At 36.0% G+C, this 26,964-nt stretch overlaps 1 protein-coding gene and 1 long non-coding RNA gene across 2 annotated transcripts; both read right to left on the bottom strand.

Moving 5' to 3' along the window:
• Positions 1–16,851: 16,851 nt before the first annotated feature.
• Positions 16,852–18,500, bottom strand: LOC145031612 (linamarin synthase 2-like). Its single transcript, XM_078980204.1, has 2 exons — positions 17,948–18,500; positions 16,852–17,878 (listed from the first exon to the last, which is right to left on the bottom strand). The coding sequence occupies exons 1-2, from the start codon at positions 18,447–18,449 to the stop codon at positions 16,929–16,931; spliced, it is 1,452 nt and encodes a 483-aa protein (XP_078836330.1). The 5' UTR covers positions 18,450–18,500; the 3' UTR covers positions 16,852–16,928.
• Positions 18,501–25,123: 6,623 nt separating this feature from the next.
• Positions 25,124–26,396, bottom strand: LOC145029087 (uncharacterized). Its single transcript, XR_013676365.1, has 3 exons — positions 26,187–26,396; positions 25,436–25,542; positions 25,124–25,348 (listed from the first exon to the last, which is right to left on the bottom strand). It is a non-coding gene; the product is annotated as an uncharacterized LOC145029087 (long non-coding RNA).
• Between the last annotated feature and the right edge of the window lie 568 nt (positions 26,397–26,964).

Raw genomic sequence — 26,964 nt, 5'->3', positions numbered from 1 at the left:
AACCAAACTCGAATCCTTCAGTCCCCTCATGATCCTTCTATGCTCTTCCTTCTTCCTTGAGGTCAAAACTCACAAGAATCACTCAAAAAGCCTTAGATCTACTCAAAACAGCTAGGGTTTGCTATGAGGCATGTTTGGGAGCATAAAGGGGGAAAGGAGGCTGCATAAGGTCGCTTAAATAGGGTGCAAACCCCTGGATTAGGGTTTTTGTCCAAACAACGGCTACTCGCCTAGTTCGGGACCCAACTCACCGAGTCCGCAGCTCAAACCCCGCGCCTCATCCCGCTTCTACTCGGCGAGTCAGTCCTTCGACCCGTTGAGTCCAAGGCTAAAATGCAAAAATAAATGAAGATTTAATAACAGAATACATACCAAGAACCAGGTGCTACATGTGTCATCTGTAATAGGGCTAAGATCTTCTTCACCTGGTTGATTTTGGCTTTGTGCCCTTCTTTCTACTTCAACATGTAACACCGTAAAAATTTTCAACAAATTTTTCGCTTTTCAAAAACATAATAATTTATTATAAAAATCACAATGTATCTCAAGTCATAAACATCCATCTCAAAATATAAATATCCAAAACATTTCCCCAGAATCTCATCAAAATACTCCCACAACGTGTACAATCAAGCTGGCGCCTTCTCGCGATCCTCGCTGGTACCTGAAACACATTTCACACAACACGGTAAGCATAAATGCTTAGTGAGTTTCCCCAAAATACCACATACGGCACATACGCCACTCAAGGCCACAATATGACCCTCTGGTCGATGTGTCTTAGCGGAACCCTCTAGTTCCGTATCGTTGGGCCCTCCGATCTGGTCTGTCTCGTTGGACACTCCAGCCCGATCTATGTCATTGGACCCTCCGGTCCGGTCTATTCCACATAGCATACATATATCACAACACATATACACAAATAGCACATAACATAAAAGACCCTCTAGCCTGCTCATGGTTACCAAACTAGGTAATGTATAGTGAGAAGACTCACCTCGGGAATGTCTCAGAAAATCACAACTCGGTATCTTTGAACCTCGGAATGACCTAGCCCCGCCTAATCACATAAAGTAATTATTTCAATCATTAACGGCTCTCAAGGCTAGACTACACCCCTTTCTACCATCCCCCAGAAGGGTAAAAGATCATTTTACCCCTTCCTGATCCAACATCACAATTGTTGACCAAAACCATAAAAGTCAACAGTCAAACTTTGACCTGACTCGTCAAGTGCACTTGGGCGACTCGGTGAGTCTACACGTGTCCACAAATTCTTTTGTCCCGCTTGGCACGTCGAGTTCCTCCCCTTGATCGACGAGTCACACCTGGCATGAATCGCGGGGCCACCCCGACTCAACTCACCGAGTCTCAAGAACAACTCGGCGAGTTCCACCCTGAACTCCAGCCCTCTAATCCCCCTCTGAATCACTGAGTTGTTTCCCCAACTCGGCAAGTCTACCCATTGAGTGATTTATGGGAAACCGTAACCTTACTCGCCAAGTCTGATCTTTGGAAACCCACCTGGCTTGATGTTATTTTTTCTCTTACTTTAGTCTTACAGTTCGACTAATTCCTAAACATTGCCATAATATGCCTCACCATTCGATTCTTGGGTTAAAGCTCGGTGGATCAAATTATATGCTAAACGTAACATTCACGTTTGTAGGTAAAATATTTCTAGACTTGAAAAACAGTTCGAGTCAATAAAAAGGTTAGATATCAGTTCGGGGCAATAAAAGAACAAGATGAACTACAAACAACTTCCATGACCATATGAACAGGAAGAAAAAAGGACTCGAACATATAAAGCAAAAGTCCATTTTCATTTAGCAAGATGCCATAAGAAAATAACAAAACAAGCAAACCCTCCTAGCGGCAGGGGTGAAATCAAAAAGTAACGATTACATCTTCAAACCAATACTAAAATTAACACGATCCAACTTCATCCTCTGTGGAACAACCCACAACCTTCAACAATTTTTTCATACCACCCACGTCCATTCCTTCATCCCCTAGAGCAGATAAAAGGGAGTACTTGTACGTTGTCAGCTCAGAAAAATGATCAATAATTTGACGTTGTGCATCTAGGTAAAAATACAAGACACTCTTATCCTTCAATTCTTTAGGGTATTTTTTCTTCATGTCAACACAAGCTTGATGAAGGCCAAGTTGGATGGCGAATGTCTGCAAGGTAGCATTCACAACACCAAACTCTCTTGAATCTAATAAAGCACGAACAAAAAGAGGAATTCCTTCTTTCACAACCCACTGCAGTTCCTCGGCTCCCTGGTCCACTCTTGCCTGGCAAGTGGCCGCTTTATGTTCCGTCAGGACTTGTGCATCATTTAAACATAGCAATTTGAGCATCCCTTTCCAACATCAAGAGTTTCATCATAACCAACTCCTCCTCCAATAACTTAATGCTGACATCCTTACTCAAACAAACAATCTCCAACTGTGAAACTTTCTATGTGTATTGCGAATTAAATGATTGATACAGCTAAGAAACACCTTCGAGCTCTTTAACGGCTAAGGCACGATGGCCAAAGCATCATTTATCCTCATTTGCAAGTCCTGGTTCAACTTTTTCAGCTCCTCCTACTAACCAATAGATCGAATCATCCGCTACCAGAATTTGGTTCCTTTCTGACAAACCAGGAACCTCTTCCTTCAACTCTTTGGCTTCTTTCTCCATCTGTTTGTGAAGGACCCGCAACTGTTTTAGCCCTTCCAAATCTTTTTCTAAAACAACCTGGCACTGGAAAAGCTCCTCTGAGCATGTTTTCTTGCGGAGGGACACTTCATTCAACAAGTAAACCCCTTCCATCAAGCATGGCCGAGACTTATCAAGTGCTTCCTCATCAGAGAGAACCCCGATTTGAAAACGGTTCGGAGGAACAATGGTCACAGTGAAAGGACGCTGAAACTGGGGAATTGATGCAGCAAGGGTAATCAGTGTTGGCATAACGGCTTCATTTCCTATTATGAAAATAGCTTCATAAACAATAAAACAACCAAATCATAACAAGGATACAAAAAATATAAATCGAAGAAAGCAAACATCGATTAAGAAAGAAAAGGTGTTGGATTAGGTGTCTAATCCCATAACTATTATTGGTATGTACTTGACCCGAGAGTAGCATGGTCCATTTGGGTTGCATGGCATCGAAACAATTTGGATAGACTTTTGTGAGAATATGATATTTATGATTTATTAATATATTATAAGTTCTAATATATTAATATGAAATCATATTATTTAGTTAGTATTGATCAAGAAGTAGTTTGGAATTAATTTTGTGATCAAAAGAGACTAACTAAATAAATGGGGATTGATTTGGTAAATCATTCATTTTTATAAAGTGGGCTTATGATCCATAGTTCTTCGTGTTGGGCTAAACCCATGTAGTGACCCACAGATACTCTATGGAGGTTAAAACCCATGGATCATGAGGAATATGGAAAGCCATGAGTTACATGGTGTAACCCTAATGTGTACACTATATAAGAAGCCTCATAGCTCATGAAATGTGACCTAGAGTCTTGGTAAGGAGGGCTAGCCGATTTCATGAAGTGAAAGTGTTCTTCTCTCAAGTTATTCCAATTCTTGGTGGTGTTGTGTGATTCCATTTGAGGTTCAGCACTTGGGGTACTAAGTTCTTAAAGGTACAAGGCTTCCAACTACAACAAAAGGTATGTCATCATAACTAGTTTCATTACCTAAGTATCAAAGTTTTGTATGCTAGTTAGAGTAATACCTTGGAAAGTACAAGCTTGCATGTATAATAGAGAAAACATAGATCAAAGGTATTTAGGGTTGCATGTACACCTTAAGAGTGTTAGAATACTCAAAACCCAACAAAAGGAACATACGACCCAACAAAGAGGGAGGATTAGAGATAATTACCTCTGTGTCCACAGATTCGTTTCCCACAGGCTCCTTGTTCTAAGTCATGGTATCGAAGAGGATAGGGATAGGTGTAACAACCGAAGAATCAGTGGTCGACGCCACAAAGCAGCCAAACCCAGACCTAAAGAGTTTTTGCTGGAACACAGTGGCAACATAAAAGCTCTTAGGATTTTCCTTTTCTAAAAGGGGGTTTTAGGGGGATTCTTAGCAGCATCCTCCGATCCTGATTTGGCCAATTGGGATGCCTCTGCCTCGCTTTCCACATGTTTCATTTTTCTATCTGGTTCGATTAGACATTCGTGGAAGACGGTGATTATAGGGCCTTTCAAGTTACGTTTAGAGCCTGTAACATCGAGAATAGCATAATTATCAAGATCATTCAAACTTTGGCTTCTTGTTTCTCGACCAGAATGTTTCCATTTGGGAAGAGACATTTGAATGAGCTGGTCATTTTGAGCACTTTCAGAATGCTTCTTTAAGATGAACCCTATCGAGGAAGCTCTTGTAGACACTATGGGAGGTCTACCATGATCAGAATCCAATTTCACACCTTTAGAGAAAAGGTTAGGAGGAACAGATTTATAGATCTCTGACTGAGAAACCTCTAGAGTGGAATCCATGTTGGATTCTGAATGATTCGAGGAGTCCGGGATCATCACATCCTCTGTAACTAGGGCAAGGTTCACATTATGCTTTCGATGAAGAAGATCAAGAAGGGTTATAGTTTTTCCCTCAAAAATTCCCACAGGTTTCTTACCTAAGTGATTCCATTGGGGACTCATTCCCGCCATACCCAACACTGTTTCCTCAAGATCTGCCCATCAAACAAAGTTGCTTGCTAACCTCTCTGTTATCAACAGTTCTTCAGCTGAGAGTTCAAGGGCGAAGTCGACAGCCTTGTCAGCAATTGCACCATACTCCATAGGACCAAAAAAGGCAGAGGCATGAACGTAGAAGAACTCTTCCTTCCAAAATTTGATAGAAGTAGGAAGACCATCACATAACTCCACCGAACCATGGCGAAGGGAGAAGGAAACCTAGTCTCCATTGGACATAGGAAGGTAGAAGTAGAAAAACAGAGTAGTAGATGGTGACACATCTAGGGCAACGCACAATAGGGTAAAGAAAAGAACCTTACGAAAGCCATTGTGGGTTATTTGGTCGATGTGTAGACCATAGTAATCTAGAACGGTTTCAAGGAAATCGAAAGTAGGGAGATGCCACCCAAACTTGGAGAATACTCGATAAACCCCCACGAGGCCTTCAGGAGCTTTAGTAATGGCATAGTTGGCGTCCGACAAGCGAGGGTGGAACTTGGGATCGATATGGTACTTTCGAACAAGCGTACCCATGGTTCAAACGGTTAATTTGGATTTCACCATTCCTATCTGAGAAATTCCAGTGCTTGCCATGTTTACAAGAGAGGGAGAAAATGAGGAAAGGTTGATAGGAAAAGAAAACTGACTATAAATGAAAGAGGGAATGGTGAAACGAATGGTTTAAAACCAAATATTTATAGCGAGTCTAGAGAATATGAAGATTAATAGGTAGACAAAGTGGTTGGTGGATATTGTACCCCTATTCAAGTAATAGCAGATGAAGAGACGGTTATAGGGATCACCATTAGGCCTAGAGTCAACATGTCACGTCAAAGTTAATTCAGGAGTTTTGCGCCCCTATCCAACCATAACGGCTATAATATCGCTCTTACCAAAGTTTTCATCCATACTCCATCCAATACATAGAGTTACAAACTGGGGGACTTAATGGGGTATAATTCGGAAATACCTCTATCCTTTCGTGGACATCCCGAACTGGCATGTTCGAAGATGCGCGAGTCATTGAACAGCGAATTGGCATAACAACTTTTAAGGTGTTGGGTCAAAATATGGTTTATAGTTTACTTTTCTGGGCAATTATATTTTTCTGTAATATTTATGATTTTATGGCCATGTTTACGGTTGAGTTTACGGCCGTAAACTCATTTACGACTGATTTGTTTCCGGCCCATGTTCCCTTAGTATAAATATAGGTATTAGGGTGTGAGGAATAGATTGATGAACCCTAGAGAGTTTACGGCTAGAGAGACAGAAGAACTATTGTGTGTTAGTGTGTGTTTGTGAATCTCTTGTACCCGGATCATCATTCTATTCATTAATACATTGAGATTCATCATCTTCTTCTTCTCATTCTCTTCTATTTGATCTGAAATCATCTGTTTAATTGGGATTCCGCACCATCAAACGGATTTGATTGATGCACAAGCAAATTAGGGACTTACAATTGGTATCAGAGACAAGTTGTATCAGTCAATGTTGTCAGATTTGGGGCATTATTTGATCTTATTTTCGAATTATTTTTGCGTTTTTGGATAAATCTCTGAAAATTAAGAGGGGTTTGTTCTTTGCATTTTTTATAAAAACGAGTTTTTGATCGAGTTTTTGAGCAAAAAAAAAGTGTGAAAAACGTCGTTTTTTGAAGGGTTTACGGCCTTTGAAGGGTTTCCGGCCGTAAACAGTTTGCAGCTAGGGTTTCTCAGTGGCGGCGGCTAGGGTTTCGGAGTTCACGGCCCGAGGTTTGCGTCTCGTAGACAGCTCGGAATTTGTGGCTCTGTCTAGATTGTCTCGGTTCGCACATCGTCCTCGCCTCGCACCTTGCATCTCGCATGGCAGCTGTGTCTTCAGTTCGCACTTAAAAAAACCAGAACAGAATTGGGGCGGTGCCAGGATTTAAACCCGGGTCTCCTCCATAGAAAACCAACGCCTTACCAGATGATCTACATTGCCACATGTTTCTTACCTTCCGTTTTTTCATTCAAAACCTCTCCTTTTCGCATCTAAATTTCGAAAATTGGCACTTTTAACCCCCAAAATCAATTTCTTTTATTTGTAAAACCTCATTTCCAATAATAAAATATTAAATATAAATATAAATATATATATATATATATATATATATATATATATATATATATATATATATATATATATATATATATATATAAAAATTAGTTTTTAAATTTTGACTTTTATTTAAAATTTTAACTTTGACTTCCATGTTTGACCTTTAACTTTAAACTTTGACTTTTTCGTTTAACTTTTAAACTTTCAAATGTAATTTTTCGGTTTGACTTTTGAGTTTAACCTTTTAAATTTGACTTTTAAGTTTAACTTTTTTAATTTGACTTTTCAAGTTTGACTTTTGAGTTTAACTTTTTAAATTTGACTTTTAAGGTTGACTTTTGAGGTTTATAATCAAAGGGTTTGACTTCTTAGTTTTATTTTAGCTTCTAGTTGTGCTTTTTAATTGATTTTAAGGTTTACGAGGGAGTTGAAACATGAAAGAGAGTCATCACGATATGTTAAGACAAAATTTCAACATTTTCGATTATATCCCTGGAGAAACCCTCGAAACTCAGTTGCAGCGATTCACTACACTCACTACTGAGATGAATATAGTCGGGATCTTCTTGACAAAGTCCGAGCTAAACAAAAAGCTGCTAAATTCACTTCCGAAATCGTGGGATATGAACGCGACCATCATCAAGAAGACAAAAGATCTCAATCATCTTAGTCTTGCTGATATAATTCAAGAACTTGATGCTTTGAAGTCTAGAGAAACAATGAGTTCTGAAAACATTCCGGTCACTGAAGTTACATGTACTCCAGCTTGTGAAGCCACGATTAAATTTCTTCGGGAACAAATTGATATATTTAAAAGAGAAGTTGAAGACCTGAGATATGAAGGATATCAACTCAGGAAAGGACAGAAACCCCTGAAGGCTGGGTTAGAAGCAAAAACCAAGGACTTTAGGAAACTTCAGGAAAAGTATAGCAACAAGTGTGAAAATTATGATTATGTTAAGAGTCAACTTGCTGCTGTAACTGAAGAACTTGATGCTTTAAAAATTAAGTGTGGAAAAACTAATGTCAGTTTCAAAAATTATACTGCGTCAAGTCAGACAGTCGAGTCCTTATATGAAAACCAGTTAAAATTCAAAGAAAATCAAAACAAGGGTCTAGGGTATGATAGTGTACCTCCTCCTTATAATCATAACTACACATCCATCCCTATGACACACAATGAAACTGACAGGGAGCCACATCTTCAATATGGAAAACGAGTTGGATTTGTGTCAGGATGAGTTATTAATATTGAAGATTCTAATGTTGCTACTCCTTGTGCAGGCAAAGTAACAGAGGATGAGAACAAGGAGAGTTCTTCTGAACAAACAAACGACCCCTTGAACTCTGAATTTGTTGCCTTTAATCAACCTCCTGTTGGTAAATACATGCCACCATTTCAAGCTAAACAGAGTGCCTGTGGCAAGTGTGCATGTGGGAACAACAAGAGACAAGGCAAGGATACGCCACCAGGGATAGGAAGAGACAACTCCCTAGTGAAGAAAAGGACATGCTTTCACTGTGGAACACATGGTCACATTGCCCACAACTGTCCAAATCGTGCATACGTTCCCTACTATGCACAAGGATGGAAAAATGCGCCAAGTGGGAGATATTTCAAAAGAAACCCTTCCAGGTCACGTTCAGACCATGATGACTGGAACGCGCAGAAGGCCAAGAATCAAACTCCAAAGGACAAGAATCTGAATCCCAAAGTCAAGAAGGGAATGTTGGCCCAGAAGTCTAGTTCAAGAGATACTCCTGTGAAGCCAAGACCGGTTAGGTCAAAGTCATCTAGGCAACTGGCTTCAAGTTCTAAATCAAGTACTGAGCCACCCATCGGATCGAAAAAGAAATGGGTTAAACCCAACTACAAATGGGTTCCGAAGGCTCAATCTCCCAAATCAACTAACGACTCTAATATTTCTACATCTTCTGTTTGTGATAAGAAGGACATGTCATGGGAGAGAGTACCATGCAGGGATTACAAAGGTCGACCCAGTTTCAAAATGGACTGTGTTCCAAAGACCAGCTGATCCCGCTTTGTGTCGAAGCAGCTATGGAGTCATATCATCAGACTTCGGTTGGTTGGTAGTGGCTGCTCCTAGCATATGATTGGGGACATCTCTCAACTGTACAACACTCAGAACATTTGTTTGAGAGTATGTGTCCTTTGAGGGAAGGGAAGAAAAGAAGTGATCACTCACGGGGTTTGTGCTTAATGACATGAAGAATTTTCGGATCTGTTATGAGATTACACATGCTATTCTCAGACCTTCTGGATGCAAATTCAATCGGTGAATTACGGTTTGCGTTTTCTTCTCTATACTCCTAAATTTTTCTTAAGTTGATTCGCTTTAAAGACTAATTTTTGTTTTAGGATAGTTTAAATTTGTGCATTTACTTTCGTTTCTCTCCTATGCACAAATTTAGGGGGAGAAATAAAAACAAAACAAAAACATTAGAAAAACAAAAAATCAAAAATGTGGTGTTAATGGAATGTGCTTGCGGGAGATGTTTTGGGAAGTGATATTATCAAGTGATAACGGGCAACCTGATTCTGCATAACGTACCCAAAGTTGAAGGATCTTTGCTCTGACTTGATGCGTCGGTAGGCACGAAAAATTCTAAATGGACTTGACTAGGCAGAGTTGAACTTAGGAAATTCTTAGTCTTGACAAATCTTGACCTAGTTAGATTCGTTCAGCCTGACAATACGACGCTCGGATAGGTTGAGTAGGGAGATATACATGAGAATCTACCCGTCACATTAATTGAACCCGTACTTGGAACCGTGGCTTAACTTTTCCTTGATGTGCGGATTTTGTCCTTAATTACGGTTGGATAGGGCGACTGGTAAATTCCAATAAATTAGGTCTGTAGAATATCATTTTCTTTCTTTCCGTCTGTTAGTCATATGTTGCACCCTTTGCGTGATTGGAAGAGATCCGACCTGGATTGAAACATATGCAACTCTATTTCTCTGCAAGTTATATATATGAAATTCTTCTTATCTGTTAGCCATATGTTGTCTCCTTTGCGTGACTTCTAATTCGACCTGGTACACAACATATGCAACTTTCTACTTCTCAACCCCTCTAAAGTGATAAGTTATTAAATTCTGAATCTATCTTCTCTCTGAATGGTTGTCTGCTCACCCGGTGTAAGGAGTACTCTGGAAGTTCTTGATGGCTGGGGCATATCAGGAAGCGGGAAACATGTTCCAGTACACTTAAAATTGAACTCATACAGATTGTTTATAGATCTCGCTGCTCAATTTAGGTGGACAACAATATCCTTGGTCGTCGTCAGATGAATGGTCCTGAAGATATAGTATTTAAAGAATTAGGATCATATGTAAATTTTAGGATTTTAAGTTCACCCTGTCTTGTAACAAATAGTATGTCCTAAATCTGTCATAATTTTTCGTGTTTAAGTGGACCACAATACCAACGATCGACCAGACAAAGATGTGAATATGAAAGGTACCAACAAGTGGATAAAGATTGTCTAACAACTTTGATCCCAAATCACTCTTAAAGTTAGATATCATTTTATTTTTGTTAAATTTGTTCATAGTTTCTTCTAATTTAAATATTAGGGGAGAATTAAAAATTAAAAAAAATCAAAAATTAAAAATCCAAAAATAGTGTTATTTGTGTTTTATTTCTTGTTCAGAAAAATAAAAAAAAATCCAAAAATATTTTTGTTACTGTTTTAATTTGTGTGCTAAGTTTTCTTTTAGTTTTGTTTTGTCTTGAAAAGTGATTTCAGGTATAGATAAGACTCATGGAGTTTGTGTTGAAGATTTCTGATCCAAAGCCTCGTCCGTGAGCATCGAAGAATTCACATTCAAAGGAGCAAGAAATGAAGATTATTCTTTCGACATTTAATGCTTCAACCCCAGAAGATAGGCCAAGCTGGCTTGAAGATTATGCGACGGATTGCATTGAAGCCTCCTCATTCAGTCTGCTGCTATCTTTGTACTTGCTGAAGTGATCCAGAAGATCTGTTCTCTCTGAAGATTCTCAAGCTGAAAGCGCCATCTTTCAAGAATCAGTACGTCAAGCCTCCTCACCCAATGTGCGTTCAATGCCAAATTCTGAAGAAACCCTCAAGTGCTCAAGATGAAGTCATTCATTGAAGATTCATATGTTCATCCTGATGCTGTGAAGAAATCGAAGGTTAAAACTGAAGCCAAGCTCTCATTGAAGATTGACAAGAAGAGCCAGCTACTTTTTAGGGGGAGCTTGTTGGGTCAATTAAGAAAAGAAAGCTATAAACCAAGGGGGAGATTGTTGGGTCAAAATATGGTTTATACTTTACTTTTCTGGGCAATTATGTTTTTCTGTAATATTTATGATTTTATGGCCATGTTTACGGTTGAGTTTACGGCGTAAACACCTTACGGTCGTAAACTCATTTACGGCTAATTTGTTTCCGGCCCATGTTCCCTTAGTATAAATCTAGGTATTAGGGTGTGAGGCATAGATTGATGAACCCTAGAGAGTTTACGGCTAGAGAGACAGAAGAACTACTGTGTGTTAGTATGTGTTTGTGAATCTCTTGTACCCGGATCATCATTTTATTCATTAATACATTGAGATTCATCATCTTCTTCTTCTCCTTCTCTACTATTTGATCTGACATCATCCGTTTGATTGGGATTCCGCACCATCAAACGGATTTGATTGATGCACAGGCAAATTAGAGACTTACATAAGGGAAAGGAAAGAACAAAAGGAAGGTACAAAGTGACGTCTAAACAGTAATGACAGTATGTCGAAACTATGAGGATATAGCCTATACGAGGATACGTGGTCAAGAGATCCAGGTTCAGCCACATGATAGCTGTATAACGGTATGTATAGTACTAATTGTCGTACCTTCAGGATTTACACCATAAATGCGATAAGATGGCATGTTATGGTCAATGTAGGAAGAGCTTGCCACTTCCTATATCGCTATAAATAGACCCCTCGACACCTCAAGAAGGTAAGTACAAAGAATCTACTTCTAAATCTTGCGTATAACCCATCGAATATATAGCCTCTTGCTAACTTAACCGTCAAAGAATCATTCGGGATCCCCTCCTAGTCGATTGCTTACGGTTTGTTTGTAGTCTTCAGGTCAATCATATTCCATGTGGAGATCGGATCCTCAAGTGAAAGATGGAAGACGGACCTAAGAACACATCAATTTGCAAAAAGGGTCTTGACGAATGCCCCTCTCCACATTAAAGCAACTTGTGTCAAACTCATTTACATCTCCAACTGCCTAAATGGATGGAACTAACATATAAGAGTACTCATCAACCTGAGTAGAGTTTCATCAAATATTTGGGTTTTGGTTAATAACTTACAATTACGAATTTTATAACTACATAACAAAAGTCGAGAATCTCAAAATATTCTTCATAATACAAAACATTTGAATAAAATTTGAGGGAAGGAAATAAAAAGGCTCAGAAAATAACACGTAGTCGATGATGATGATCACTTCACTTACAACTTCAATTTCAACTACGATCCAACTATCGTGCTTCAGGGAGCAATTTAAATACCATGTTTTGTAGAAATTGCTAATCATTCTATCCGTCGAAGATAATTTTGTTGTTATTTGGCTTAGTTTTGATGTTGATTTGGAGAAATCAATAATGTTGGGCACCATTTTGATCGACTGTGGTGATGAAGATTATTTGGATTGACTCAATGGCTGATTTTTTCGTGATATGGAGAGATATGACATAGTAACTTGCAATTTTGGGGGTTTCAAAACAAAAAATATGGAGGGTAAAATCGGTATGATCTGGAGTTCGATAAAGATGGCCACTATTCTTTCCCTGGTGTGGTAAATAGATTGAGGAAGACACACATATTCCTCGATTCCATTTATCTTTCACACTAGTCGTGGAGTTCAAATCAAGGGTTTAACTTTTAGGTGGAAGGAAGCGGTCGCAGTCTTGTGGTTGGATGAAGTGGTAGAATTACAGGGTAAATGACTTATAAGCCCAACGAAGTTTCCAAATCGTTCAAAAAACCTCAATTATTATCTCTACAAGAAAACGCAACGAACTTAACCTTTTGTCTAGAAATCCCAATAAAGTTTTCAAACCGTTTAAAAAACCCCAATCATGTTTTATCTGTTCAAAAGGTTAAGTTCATTGGGTTGGGTTTTTTTTTAACAGACAAAACATGATTGGGGTTTTATAAATGGTTTGGAAACTTCGGTAGTCTGACAAGTCATTTTATCGATATGGTAATAAACTATGTCATCTATTTCTCTTCTTTGACTTCCATAGAATTGAACAAAAGTGTAACTTAATTAGTTGAGTTTTTTTAGACAAAAGGTTAAGTCCATTGGGTTTTCTTGAACAAACAAAACATAATTGGGGTTTTTTGAACGGTTTGAAAACTTTGTTGGGCTCGTAAGTCATTTTCCCTAGAAATATAAGTTGTTGGAAGAGAAGGGGAGGAGGTGGAGGGGGAGCAATCGGCTAAAGAGGGTGCATTGACAACTGAGAGTAAAGATACCTATATGGGTGTAGTATTAATAATCTCATATATATTGTCTATTTTGCATTAATAATCTACATCATACAATTAAGTCTAAATTGATGAGGACCTACAAACCGGATATTGTGACAACCCGGAATTTCTATCTTGTACAACCATTCAATTTAGTCAAAGTTAGACTTGGTTCTGACAACTTTTAGCACTGTTTAGAGTCTGTTTGAGCATTTTAAGCCTAGTACCCACCATAAGGAATGATAAGAAGTATATTCTAGAGTTCAGTACACTACATAAAGCCGGAAAACTCCAAGGATTGGAGTTTATGGCCGTAAACTAGAGTTTACGGCTGTAAACTCAAGGTTGGCCGTAAACTCTTGGTTGGCTGAGAACTCCCCCTACATATATATGATACTTAACCATTTTTCCAACACTTTACCAATTCCAAGCCAAGAAATCGGGTTTTGCTCTCAACTATCATCAAGAATCTTCACTTTTCTTCCAAAAATGTAAGTGTTTTATCCCTTGTCTAGTTGATACATCTTCTTATCTAGCATTACCCCTTGATTAAACCCACTAACTTCATCTTTTAGGGTTAGATCTTCAAGAACACCAAGAACACATTTGTGTTTTGGTCCAAAATCACCCTTGTTAAGCTTCTATATCGTAAGTATTACTTCCCTATACTTTATATCTAGTTGAATCACATGCTAAACACCTTGAAATCGTCCATTCCCAAGAACAAGAGGTGTTTACGGCCAAGAGCATCTCCCTTGGCTGTAAACCTTAGTTAGAGGTGAATACGAGCCTTAAACTCTTCCTAAGCGTTGGACTTGAGGCTAGAACCCTTCCTTGTGGTTTGTAAGACCTTAAAACACCCCCATTGACACTTTTCATCATGAGTTTACGGCCGCAAACTCGTTGGCTATAAACTTATTGGTCGTAAACCCTAGGGATGTGAACACTTGGCCGCAAACACCAAGTGTAGCCGTAAACTCACCTTATACACAATCATTAGTGATTTTTACCTCTCCATTCAAGTGTACCCTAGACCCTAAGGTGTTTCCCTTACCCGGTTAGTTGAATAAACACTAATTATAATCATATATGTGTCATTATATGCTAAATAGGATCCGTGTGTTCCCAAGTCTTCACTTGACCCTTAACATCCTATACCACTCTTTCATACGAACCACACACATCAGGTGAGTTCATACCCCTTAATCTACCTTTTAAATGATTTTAAATGCTTTTATGGGGGGGGGGGGGGGGGGGGGAATACAAGTTGAATCATTATAGTTATTATACCAATCGCATGTGATTAATAACTAGAACAAATAGATAAACTTCTTATACTTTCAAGCTGTGTTATCAAACATCTTTATCAAATTCTTTTCATACTAAAACTATTTATTTAAACTCTTTTAACTTATATAATGTCAAAAATCATGTCTAGATAGATATAGCAATATAAGTAAGGTTGAAAGGACTTAGGACTAATAACTCGCTTGATTTCATGTTCCTTGTTTGGTTGTGGACTTAGAGTATTCGGTTGTTTTCCCGAGTGTCGTTTGAACCTTAGTTATATATTATGTATATGTATATAGATATAAAAGCTTTTATTTCATTTCAATACACATGCAGTCGTTCAAAAAACATTACTAGTAAACTATAATAGGTATAGTTTGAGAGATTACTATTCACTATTTCTAGTACAATGAAACATACAAGAGTCGGTTCATTTATGAGTCCATACAAACTTACTATTATGAGAAACAGAAAGAACATACTAGGACGAGAAACTAAGAGAGCACACACTATACTATACGAGAGAACATACCATACACTAGTACAGAGAGAACATTCAATACACTATAACATGTTATACAAACACTAGAATACGATAACTAGAATGTGAAATACTACTTCATGATACAACAATACATTGTTGTATAACATTGTAACCACAGTCTCCTGGAGGGAGAGCGGGCATTGTGTGTATAGATCTATACGGGATAGACACTCCCACACCCCGACTGCTAGCTACAGTCCTAGCCGGTAAGGCCAAGTGGTGACAAAATGTCACATCACTATTTTATGATGCCAGAAGGTCGTCAGGTATTCAGCCGTCAATCAACATGGTTACAAACTAATTCACATCTAAACCTTTAATTAACCAAATAGGAATTAAAGGCAATAAGACTCCCCAAGGAGTATAGTACATTTAATACAACCTTGAGTCTTCATTTTATCATTTCATAGTCAGTAGTGTCACTGCTGAGATAAAACATTCTATTTTCTAATAAATGATAGTGGTAAATGGGAGAAAATATACTTTTACACAGTAATGAAGTACCATTATATTTTTTTCCATACCATTACAAGTACATAAGCAAACATTACATTTTTATACAAAAACAAACATGTAAAACAATCGGGCCTCGGATAGAATGCTACTTTATTTGTAAGCAGGAAATATAGGATTTTCTGGGAAAAATTTACAAACTTTTCAATGTGTTAATACAACTACTTCGAGGTTTTTAACTACTAAATGATATTAAATACTTATGAACTCACCAACATTTTATGCTAATACTCTCATTCAAAATAACTTGTACTCTCAGTGAACCAGTAAGACAGGTACACCCATGCAACTTTTGAAGGACGGAGTGGATCCAAGACTCGTCTTTATTTTGATTGTACACTTTTGGTGTCATTTAAACCTTACAAAAGAACACACATGTATTTAACTATTTTATTAATGCAATGGATGTTGTTGCTTGTTTTTACTATTATGCATTGTTATGATATTGTACATGACGTCCTCCACCCCCGAATTTTTCCGCCAATTCGGTTTGGGGGTGTGACAGATATAATACCATAATTACCTTTTCCTTGTAGGTATATTATTTTTCATTTTTAATCATTTAAAAGTCACAAAATTTAGTTGAGGAGCCATTTAAACATTGAAGTCATATTTTATGGTGTTTAGACGACAATAACTCTAATAATAGTCATTTACATGATCGTAAAGACTCTAATTATAGGGTATGTTAATATGTTTGGCACAAGTTGTTAGTAGTAATCGGTAGTTGTAAGGCCGAGATTGGTTTCGAAACCGAACTGAACCGAACTAGACTCAAAAATCTGAGAACAAAATTTATTGATATGGAGTAACAAAAAACCAAACCGAATAACATATTTAGTTTCCGATCGGTTCAGGTTCAGTTACATACGGTTCCAACATATATTTTGCTTACTCATAGGTGTCTAAAACTGGAATTGCATAACCGAAAACCGAAAAATGGGAAGTTCAAGAACCGAAACGATGAACCTATGCGATTCCATATGGTAAAATAGTTGTAAACTTTTGAAATACATAGATTAAGACTAACGTTAAACTCTACTTGAAATAAGCTTTTAGTTTTTTATTAAAAGTTTATATCAGTTTTTTATTAAAAGTTTTTATAAACTCTCATAATCGCTCGCACACATTTTTTAAAACAAATTACGTAAAACTCATAAATGGACTATGGAAGTGATTCTTTTATAACACAAGTACCTGATCCAAAATGAAAACATATTGAACCAGTAACACGTTTCTTAAACGTGGGAAACTCCCGAAAGAAGAGCCTCTTTGATAAACCGATGGAAGTTATTATACGATGAACCACCAATATCATTCACTTCTTTTGCTTTTGTTTTCCATTCATTGGCCTTTCTTCTCATTTCCTTTCCATTATTTCCCAGAAGCATTTCCTTAACAAGAACTTCAACTTCATTTCGCTTCACATCGTGATTAATCTCCATCCCAATCCCCCATTCAATGCAACAGTATCTACAATTTGTTTGTTGATCTGCGAAGAAAGGCCAACATATCAACGGAACACCTTCCGATATGCTCTCAGTCGTAGAATTCCACCCACAATGTGTTAAAAACCCACCAATCGATGGGTGGGCCAGAACCTGATCTTGTTCGCACCAACTCACCATGAGTCCTCTATCCTTCGTATCCTTCAAGAATTCTTCAGGCAAAATCGCTGAATCCCCCATTGTCACATCTGGTCGAACCACCCATAAGAACGATTGCTTGCTATCTGCTAAACCCCATGCAAACTCCATCAGATGTTTCTCTGTCATAGTAGTCAAACTTCCATAATTGACATAGATAACAGACCTTTCCTTCTTCTGGTCTAGCCATTGCAAACATGAGGAATCTGGTTTCCATAAACTCGAATTCAGCGAGTGTACTGGACTATCATCTGGAACGTATTTGGCGAGTAAGTGAAGAGGGCCGAGTGTGAACATGTTGTGGTAATTGAATTTGGGTGCAATGGCTTCTAATACTTTATGCTCTAATGCATCGAAAGTATTGAAGATAATCGCGGAAGCATTCAAGTTATTTTGGGTCTCCTCCCCCGCGAAATCCAGCATGATATCATCGGGATCTGTTGTTCTAATGAAACTTGGAATATCTTTATAACGAATATTGCTCATCCCCGGGATCCAATCGATTGTTTTCTCCAATGTTCCATCCGTTAGATAGTTATCATCTACACAGTAACACAGTTTAGATACGATTATTAAAACATGAAGTTTAAAACAAATACACATTTGCTAACCTTTAAAAGGAACAATTCCTCTTTTGATGAACTCTCGATATTGCAAAAGTCCCATGAAAGAACACGCCGAAGAAGTCCAGAACTGAACCTCGGGAATCCCAAAATCCTTAGCAGCTTTTATCGCAAAGGTCATCAGGCCATCTCCGACAACGCAGCTGACTGGTGGGATTCCGGCCGACGAGCTCAACTTCTGCAACAACTCCTTGAACGGAATCAAACATGTCTTTCTGGTCATGTCACAAAGCATCGGTATGTCCTGACTGGTATCTTGATCTGAGTGAGGCATGCCGTCGGGGATGGTCTCGAACCGAAAATCCGGCAAACCTTCGACGGACTCCGGGCCTTTGGAGCGGATGAGACGGTGGTGGTTGAATTCGGTGTTGACGAAGGAGATGTGGAAGCCATTAAAGTGGAGAAGCTTCGCTAGCTTCATAAAAGGGTTTACATGGCCTTGGAGTGGGAATGGCACAAGAACTGCATGCGGTTTGTTTCTGCAACTCATTTTGGTTTAGATTCTCGAGTTTGCTAAGGAATATGCTAACCTTTAAAAGAATGGTCGCGGTCCCAATCATTAGCTAGTCAGAAAATCTATAATTTTATGAAATTTATATATTAATTATAATTATAATTTTATTTTGGGAGAACAAATCTTTAGTACACAAACGTTTGTTAGCTACATAAAAAAGATGAGGGACCATGTGTGTCTGCCTTTCGATTTCAAATCGAAGTAATGTGTGTATGGGTAGAAACGTAAGTATTGGTAGTTTTGTAGCTTTAAATATGATGGTAAGAATCATTTTATAAATAGGTTTAAGATGTATGAATTACAAACATATTTTTTGATATTTTGATTCATTCAAACTCATTTTTTTAGTCAAAGAAATTTGTGTGGTCCATTCTGGATGATTCAAAAGATGAAACATTATCTTCTTAAACATGTCGGTAAGGAAATTGATTATTCAAAAGTTTGTTTGCATTCATTGAAAACAGAGTTGAAATACAAGCACGTATCCAAATTGGAAACACAAAAACGTATCCAAATTGGAAACAAACTAGAATCCAAATAATTATGATAAAGATAACAATAAATATCTTCTATATATCTTCTCTTCTTCTAATAAAAGATCATATTTTGCCCCATGGCACATTTCTAAAGCGTCACACAAATAATTTCCCGTAATTATAAAAAATGAATTTAAGTAATTATTTCTCATTCAAATTCATATTTCAAATCTAAAAAAACCTAAAATGTTAACCTAAATTTTCGTCAAGTATCCTTAGGTTCTAGGGTTTTATTTGTTATGATTTCACCTTCATCTATATCTCGGCCGCTCCCATGACTCCTTCCCTAATTTCTCATGATGCTTCGAGCTCTTTCATTGATTTAATTGCTTTATTTAAATTTTATTAATGTAGAATTTTGAGCAGATATGGTTTTTGTTGTAGATAGAACCGCCATATTCAGAGCTAGAGCTATTTCATAGGCAATACAAGTATGATGATAAACGTAATTTTCCCTATCATATATTACTCATGGTGCTTATATTTCTTGTGTTGATTTTGCTATGTAGACTGTAAATAATCAAGATCTTTGAGCTATGAACAACTAAAACCTTAACCTTTGAAACCAATACTGACATCTAACAATCTCATTCAAAGTCGGTACTTTATAGAACCCCATATAAGCATTATACTATATATCTAGATTAGATCTCTGTTTTATGCGTTTTCTTTTTTTACATTTTATGTTTCTTGCTACCGCTTTTACTGACATGGTGGATCTATTTTTATCAAATTTGGTTTTCTATGTTTGTTATTTGTTGAATCAGTATAAATTATGCCAATTAGGGTTCTATTTGCTTAACTATAATCACTTTCGGTAATCACAGTTTAATCGCATATCTTTTTTTTCATCTACTTATACTCTTTGTCATGTGTTTTCTCTCAATCTGTTATAGATTCAATGGTTGGTGGTGTTTTGGCATTGTTGCTTGACAGCAAGTAACTCGAGGAATTTGGTGTACATAATTCAATGGTTATGTTGGATCTATTTTGATCAAAATTTGGTTTTCTATGTTTGTTATTTGTTGAATCGGTTTAACTTATGCAATTAGGGTTCTATCTGTTTAACTGTAAGCACTTTTCCTAATCACAATTTAGTCATATCTCTCTTCTTCTTTTTTTTCATCTACTTACACTCTTTGTTGTGTGTTTTCTCTTAATTTGTTAGAGATTCAATTATTGGTGGTGTTTTGCATTGCAGCTTGACAACAAGTAACTTGAGGGATCTGGTATACATAATATCAATGGTTATGTTACTATATTGCCATATTTATACATAGTTTTAGGCAATATTGATCTACATTTTATTAAATATTTTGGTTATTTGCATAGAATTATGGTATTTATAAGGATAAATTGTTATGTGCAGGCAAATAAAAGTATTTTCAAAGAAAGAAACCAAAAGTGACAATACTTGGAACTTTGGGGGGCTTGAAGAAAAGAACGAAAAACACCCAAAAGACGTACTCACGACGTGAACAGTTGATGGTTCACGACGTGAGTAGAGGGAGTTATAAGATAAGCATTCGGGTGAAGGAATCCTTGCCGAATACGATTATCTCAAATTCACGACGTGAGACTTAAATTCTCACGACGTGAGACTTAAATTCTCACGATGTGAACGGTAAATTTGAAGATATTATAAATACCTTTGCCCATTACGATTTGGGGGACTTTTTGTTGGAGGAAGAGGTTCGAGGAGGCTATTTACAGCAGAAGAAAAGTCCTGGAAAAGGGTTTTCAACACCAAAAGAGTAAAAGTTCATAATTTGTTTACTTGATTAATACTTATGAACATGTTTTCTTATTTGAATTGTGTTATTTAGTTGCTACTATGAGCAGTTGAATCTAGCTACTCTTATCTAGCTAGATGAAGCTTCAAACTTATGAATAGCATAATTGTATATGGATTTATTTAGTTGGTGAATTGCTTTTGTTTGATTTATTGTTACCTAGCATGCTCATGTTGTTGCTTTAGTTGCTTAAATTCATGTTATGTGTAGCTTAGTAACCATTAACTGCATGAACTTGATAACTTAGTAATTTAGTGAACATTGAATTGCTAGAGCTAGGATCTAAGAAAGGCATGTCTTTACAAAAACTCTTGAAATTAAGTTCTTATCATCAATGTTGTTTATGATTTATTTTATTATTTGATTTTTTGGATTTTGTAGTTAGTTACAAATGAGGAAAGTAAAGTGTTATCTCAAATAGATATTTAGGTAGATATCATGTTTTCATTTTGTTGTATAAATGAGCTCATTTTTTCTTACGTTAACAAATTTTAAATTTAAGTTTTGGTAATATAATTAGATAGCATTATTTATTTTGGATTGAAAGTAAGACAAAAGGGAAACCTTGGAATTTTGGGCCAAAATTATTCAATTTTAAGCATACTATTATACTTAATTTTAAAAAGTATGATTGTTTTCTTAAAACAACTTGCACCACATTGATTTGGTTGAAGTATTTATCAGCATCATCTACTTCAATGACTTCAAATGATAAAAGTCGATCAAGCAAATGTAAAATAATAATAATAATAATAATAATAATAATAATAATAAATAAATAAATAAATAAATTGTAATTACAATTATTAAGAGTCAAGGTTACTCAATGTCGAATGTTGGTTTGTTTCTCAATGACCATGTTTTTACATTTCACCAATTATATGTTGTTTTATCCACAGTTCAAAGTAGAATATGATTAAAATTGTTGATTTATATAAAAATAGTAGACTAACAAATAAAACATGTAATATTGTGTATAAAGAGGTTTTTAGAAATTTATAAATACTTTGTACAATTTTATTATTTATATCAAATTTTATTCATTATTAATAAATGAACATTACTTCAGCATTTTAATACATACATTTTTTCTTGTCTCAGCTTGTTTCTATTATATTCCAATAGAGTTTAAATTCCATAGAATACCATTTCCATTAATATTTCCATTTCTACTTTAAACTATGTTCAAAATTATATTGCATTGTATAAAATCATAATTTCCTAACATATCTACAAATACAAATTCTCGATCAGTTATTCAAATCACTATATTTTCGTAGTTTTAACCTATCATTATATCATTATGAACTTACAGCCAAAACAACTATATTTATAAATTAATTAATATTTTACTATCACTAGTCAATAATTACGTTAAATTTTTAATAAAAATTATTTTTACGTTTTTTATCCGTGGTGTCCACGGGTTATAACCTAGTATCATAGTAATCCGCTAGAATGGTGATAACTACGATGAAATTCTTTATTTCCCTTCAAGTTGGACCATGTAAGTTCCAAATGCCCAACTTGTATAATAAAAATTATAGACTTTGTGCACCTAAAGCTTTGTTTAACAAATCGGCTACTTGATGTGTTGTATGAATGCAGAGAGGTAGAATCTTTTTAGATGTTACTCACTCACGAACAAAGTAGCAGTCCATTTCAACATTCTTTGTTCGTTCATGGAAGGGTTGTTGGCAATGTGCCTAGCAAATTGGTTGTCATAAAATAGAGGCGTAGGTCCATCAGAAGAAAAGTCCAAATCCTTGACAAGCCAATGGAGCCATAAAATTTCACTTGCTGTTTCGCTAAAGTCCTATACCGTGACAATCGGTAAAATTATGTCATCTTTCGCCGGTCTAAGTTATGGTGAACACAAATTGTAATAGATCTAATATAATAAAAAATTCCAATCTTTTTATACAATGGAAGTTTTCATACTTGGAAATGCATGTGGAATACCACTCAAGTACTCTTTGATGGATATAGATCATTGACAAACAAACACTATATAGTATATATTAGTAATCTTCCTATCTAATAAAAGACTCTTTTTTTTGCCATTTGGCATCTCCAAATTGCTTTTAACCTTAAACTTAAATTACCAATGTACCCTCATAACCGATTTAATTTGAATCCCTTTAAATAAGGAATGCTTTCAATTTGATATCCTCATAGCCATAAATCTCGGCAAATCACCTCTTTCCGATCTCGTTTAAACTCCTAATTCCTTCTATCATCTCTATCAAGATCGAAAAAACAAAAGATACTCCATATGGTTTCATATGCACGAGTTATTACCGACTCTCGTCTGTAGCCCCTCGAACGATAAAGTCCCTGCTTTAGCATTGAAATCCACCTGTTGTTGCTACCACCTAATTTTAGGTAGTTTTGTAAGTTCTTTTTTCCATCACTAACGTTCAATTTCAAATTCTGCAACTCAAATGGTTTTTCTTTTTTTGTCCACTTGGTCGACTCACTGAAATCCATTTGTTAGCTACCACCTAATTTTAGGTAGTTTTGTAAGTTCTTTTTTTCTATTTTTTGCTTTAGTTTCTATAAGGCATTTTGAATTGTGATTTCAAATTACCAGTTTACCTTTTTCTGTATTCATTCCTAAATTAAGCTTTGATTTGAATTCCTTTAAATCAAGAAAAAAACTATTGATTTAGATATACAGATTTCACTTCACTAATTTATATGGTTATAACCACCCCACTTTTTGTCTATCGAATTCTAGGGTTCTAGCGAGGTCCGACTATGATTCCAGATAATAAGATTTCTCTAGTACATGTTTTAGAAGAAGGAAACCCAGTAAGCCATTTGAAATCGTAAACGGTAAAATACCAGCGCTATTATTTCGTCTTCTTCATCCATCAACACATAATATCTTCTCCTCATGGATAACCAATTCCATTCATTTGATGGACTATGATGCATGTGTATTTGATTGTATTTGGAAAACATGGAAGAAAATAAGTTCTTTTCATCATATTCATCACCTACCACCAGGTAGTTTCATTTACAATGCAATGCTTTTGAAATTTAAACCTTTTGACTCTTAGGTTTGTTACAGGTAGGAGATATATTTTTCTAGGTTTGAGAACAAGAGATTCAAATTGAAAGGCTTGAATTTATCATACATTATAATATGTATATGAAGAAATTCATTCAAGGTTAATACAATCACAATCAAGTACATACATGTTTAAAAGGATGCGACAGAGACGAAGCATCTATGGGATGTGATAGAGAGGATACCATTATTGACCTTCATTATTGAGCTCTAACGCTCATGTAATGTTTATGATCTATATTTATATGATTTCACATTTACTAGGTGTTCAGGGGCGTAATATTAGTGATAAAAGTGTTTTATTTATTTGGGGGTGATACATCAAGAAAATAGAAATAACATATATCGTAGAAAAATGAGGGTTTTTATTTCTATCGATCTAAACTAAAGTTATTCAAATATATATCTTATGGAGGAAATCGTCTACGGAGAATACTTTTTTATGAAAAACTTTTAACTCAAGCATATAAAGAAGCTAAAGTGATTATATTATCTTTCTGGTTTACATACATACTTGGTAGAATTGTATGATTATTTTTGTATTAATGTAATACTCGAAATCTTGAAGAGAAATTGTTGAGAATAACTATATTTTTAGGTCAACTCGACGAGTTGGAGGGACCAACTCGACGTGTTTAAGATGGAAGAATCACGAGAATTAAATGAACCAACTCGACAAGTTGAGGAGCCTCGACTCGGCGAGTTGACAGCTGGGAAGGAAATCCCTAATTTTTAGGGTCTTAAACCTTATTTAAAGGCCTTAAGTCCTTTTTTCTGGCCTCCTTATCAGCCTCCATTATTATGAAAACCCTAAAACGAGTTGTAGCCTCCATTGTCAAGATTTTGAGCCTTGGAAGGAAGTTTGGTGTTCATTTTGTGCATTGTAAAGGAATTAGAAGATCTTGAAGTTTCTAGCTTGGAGAAGGAAGTCTTGGAATAGGGGTGAGTATGGTGCGGTTCGGTGCGGTTTTTGGACCAAACCGCATTTGCGGTTATTTTAATTGAAAAACCTAAATTTGTGGTTCGGTTATGCGGTTTTTTTCGGCTTTACGATTATTTTGGTGCGGTTTCAACTTTTAACCGCAAAATGAGGTGGTGGGGTTTTGTGGTTAAAATGGTGCGGTTTTTAATGTCTAGATCATATTTTGTTGACTTTAATTTAAAATGGTTACTTGTTTCTCGTTTCCATACATGCCAAGCATAGCCATGAACTTTTCATCAGAATCAAGCACAATAAGGGATTTTTCTTGTGCATACTTGTCAACATAAAAAATAGAAATTTTTGGGTAGTTCTTTGATGAATAACGTTTTACCACCTCTTCATGTAGTCGACTAAACTTGTATAAAAATGTGTCTATGTAGATACATTTTTGAGAGCCAAAGCAATATATTTGCCTACAACTATTCTTCGTTAGCCGAAAGTAACCTCCATATTTCAATTTTAACTTGAACTTGGATGTTGGTATACGCCTGAAATTGAATATTAATTAGAGAAACAATCATACAATTCAGTAAATATCTAATTGAATTAACATTAAGGTATTCACATAAACATACTCGATTATTGGAGACGTAGCCCTGCTCTCCCATATGGGTTTTGATGTGTCATTAAGGGTAGTATCTTCTGTTTGAGAATGATCTTCCGACATTGGTTTGTATCGGCTCTAAAATATAATTTTAAGTCAAAGATAAGAAAAAAGAAAGATATAAAGGTATAAAAACACGAGTACAAACATCAACATTGCATATCATTGGCACAATAGCTAAGAGTAGCTTATTCATATATAAAGGTATAACATGATTAAAATATAAAGGTATAACAACAAGACTACAATTAGTTTTCTTCATGATATAATGGAATCATCAAACAAATTAGACAAATTATATGCAGCTGCAATAAGTCTTAGAACTGTTGAACAAATCAAACACCAACAACATAATCAAAATTAGTTTTCTGGTTAATCTCTTCCCATGAAGTCATATTTTGACATCAATTAGTTTTCTAGTCAACCTCTTCTGTTTTGACATCAATTAGTTTTCTTCATGATATAATGGAATCAATGACAAATTAGACAAATTATATGGAAAAGGAATTATGAAACTTATACAGGGACTTCAATAATTCCAGATTCTAGATGTGTAGGTGACATATTCATTAGTTGTAATCCCAAATTGAATGTTCAATTGACAAAAAAAAAATCATAAAATCCTGATTACTGCAGCTACAATAAGTCTAGGAATTGTTGAACAAATCAAACAACAACATAATCATAGTTGAGGAATGGGAATGGATTCAGTTTGTAATTACCTATGCGTGTGTATGCGATACAAGGGAATCAACGATTGTGTATGACACGATCAGAAGGAAGCTAGATACGAAAGGATGGAAGTTGCAACCTGCTGCGTGTGTGTTTGCAATAACAGGGAATCAACGATCAATTTTGGAATCAAGGAACAATTATGTGTATCGATTGGAAGAAAAGATCGAAAGCCTCATGGAAGGAAGGCTCGAACGTGATTTGAGAAGGTACGGGGGAAAACGACTTTTGGCAGAATCGATCAGGAAAGGTTCAATCGTATGTTGTATTGGAGATTAGGAGGAAGGGTATTATTGTCCAATCATTATGTATTTTATTTATAATGATTTAATTTTATGAAAAACATTTATAAATCAATAAAAAAAATATAAAAAAATAGATTTGGGTATTTATGATATTAAAAAACATTAGGAAGGGTAAATACGATATTTAGAGTTTAGTCCGCAAAAATATGATATTTAGCTATTTAGGAAGGGCGTATACGAAATTTTGCCATAATTTTATTGACTTCCATTTATTTCTAGCGTAAAACAGACTAATTTTTTAATATAACCGAAGAAACCATGTAGTTCACTAGGACCAACTGGTTGCAAGCTAAACCAGGCTGCATGCAACACCTGCTGAGTGATGTGCATATATGAAGTTATTTATAATAAATCATCCACCCTTTGTATTCTTTCACCGATGTGGGACAAGTTCCCAACCTAAATGCTAGACACCATTCTTCTATCATTTTTTTCTCCTTATCTATATTATTTCTGTTTTTTA

Source organism: Lactuca saligna, chromosome 2, assembly GCF_052625555.1.
Source record: "Lactuca saligna cultivar CGN05327 chromosome 2, ASM5262555v1, whole genome shotgun sequence".
Lineage (NCBI taxonomy): Eukaryota > Viridiplantae > Streptophyta > Magnoliopsida > Asterales > Asteraceae > Lactuca > Lactuca saligna.
This window is presented reverse-complemented; position numbering and strand designations above follow the sequence as displayed.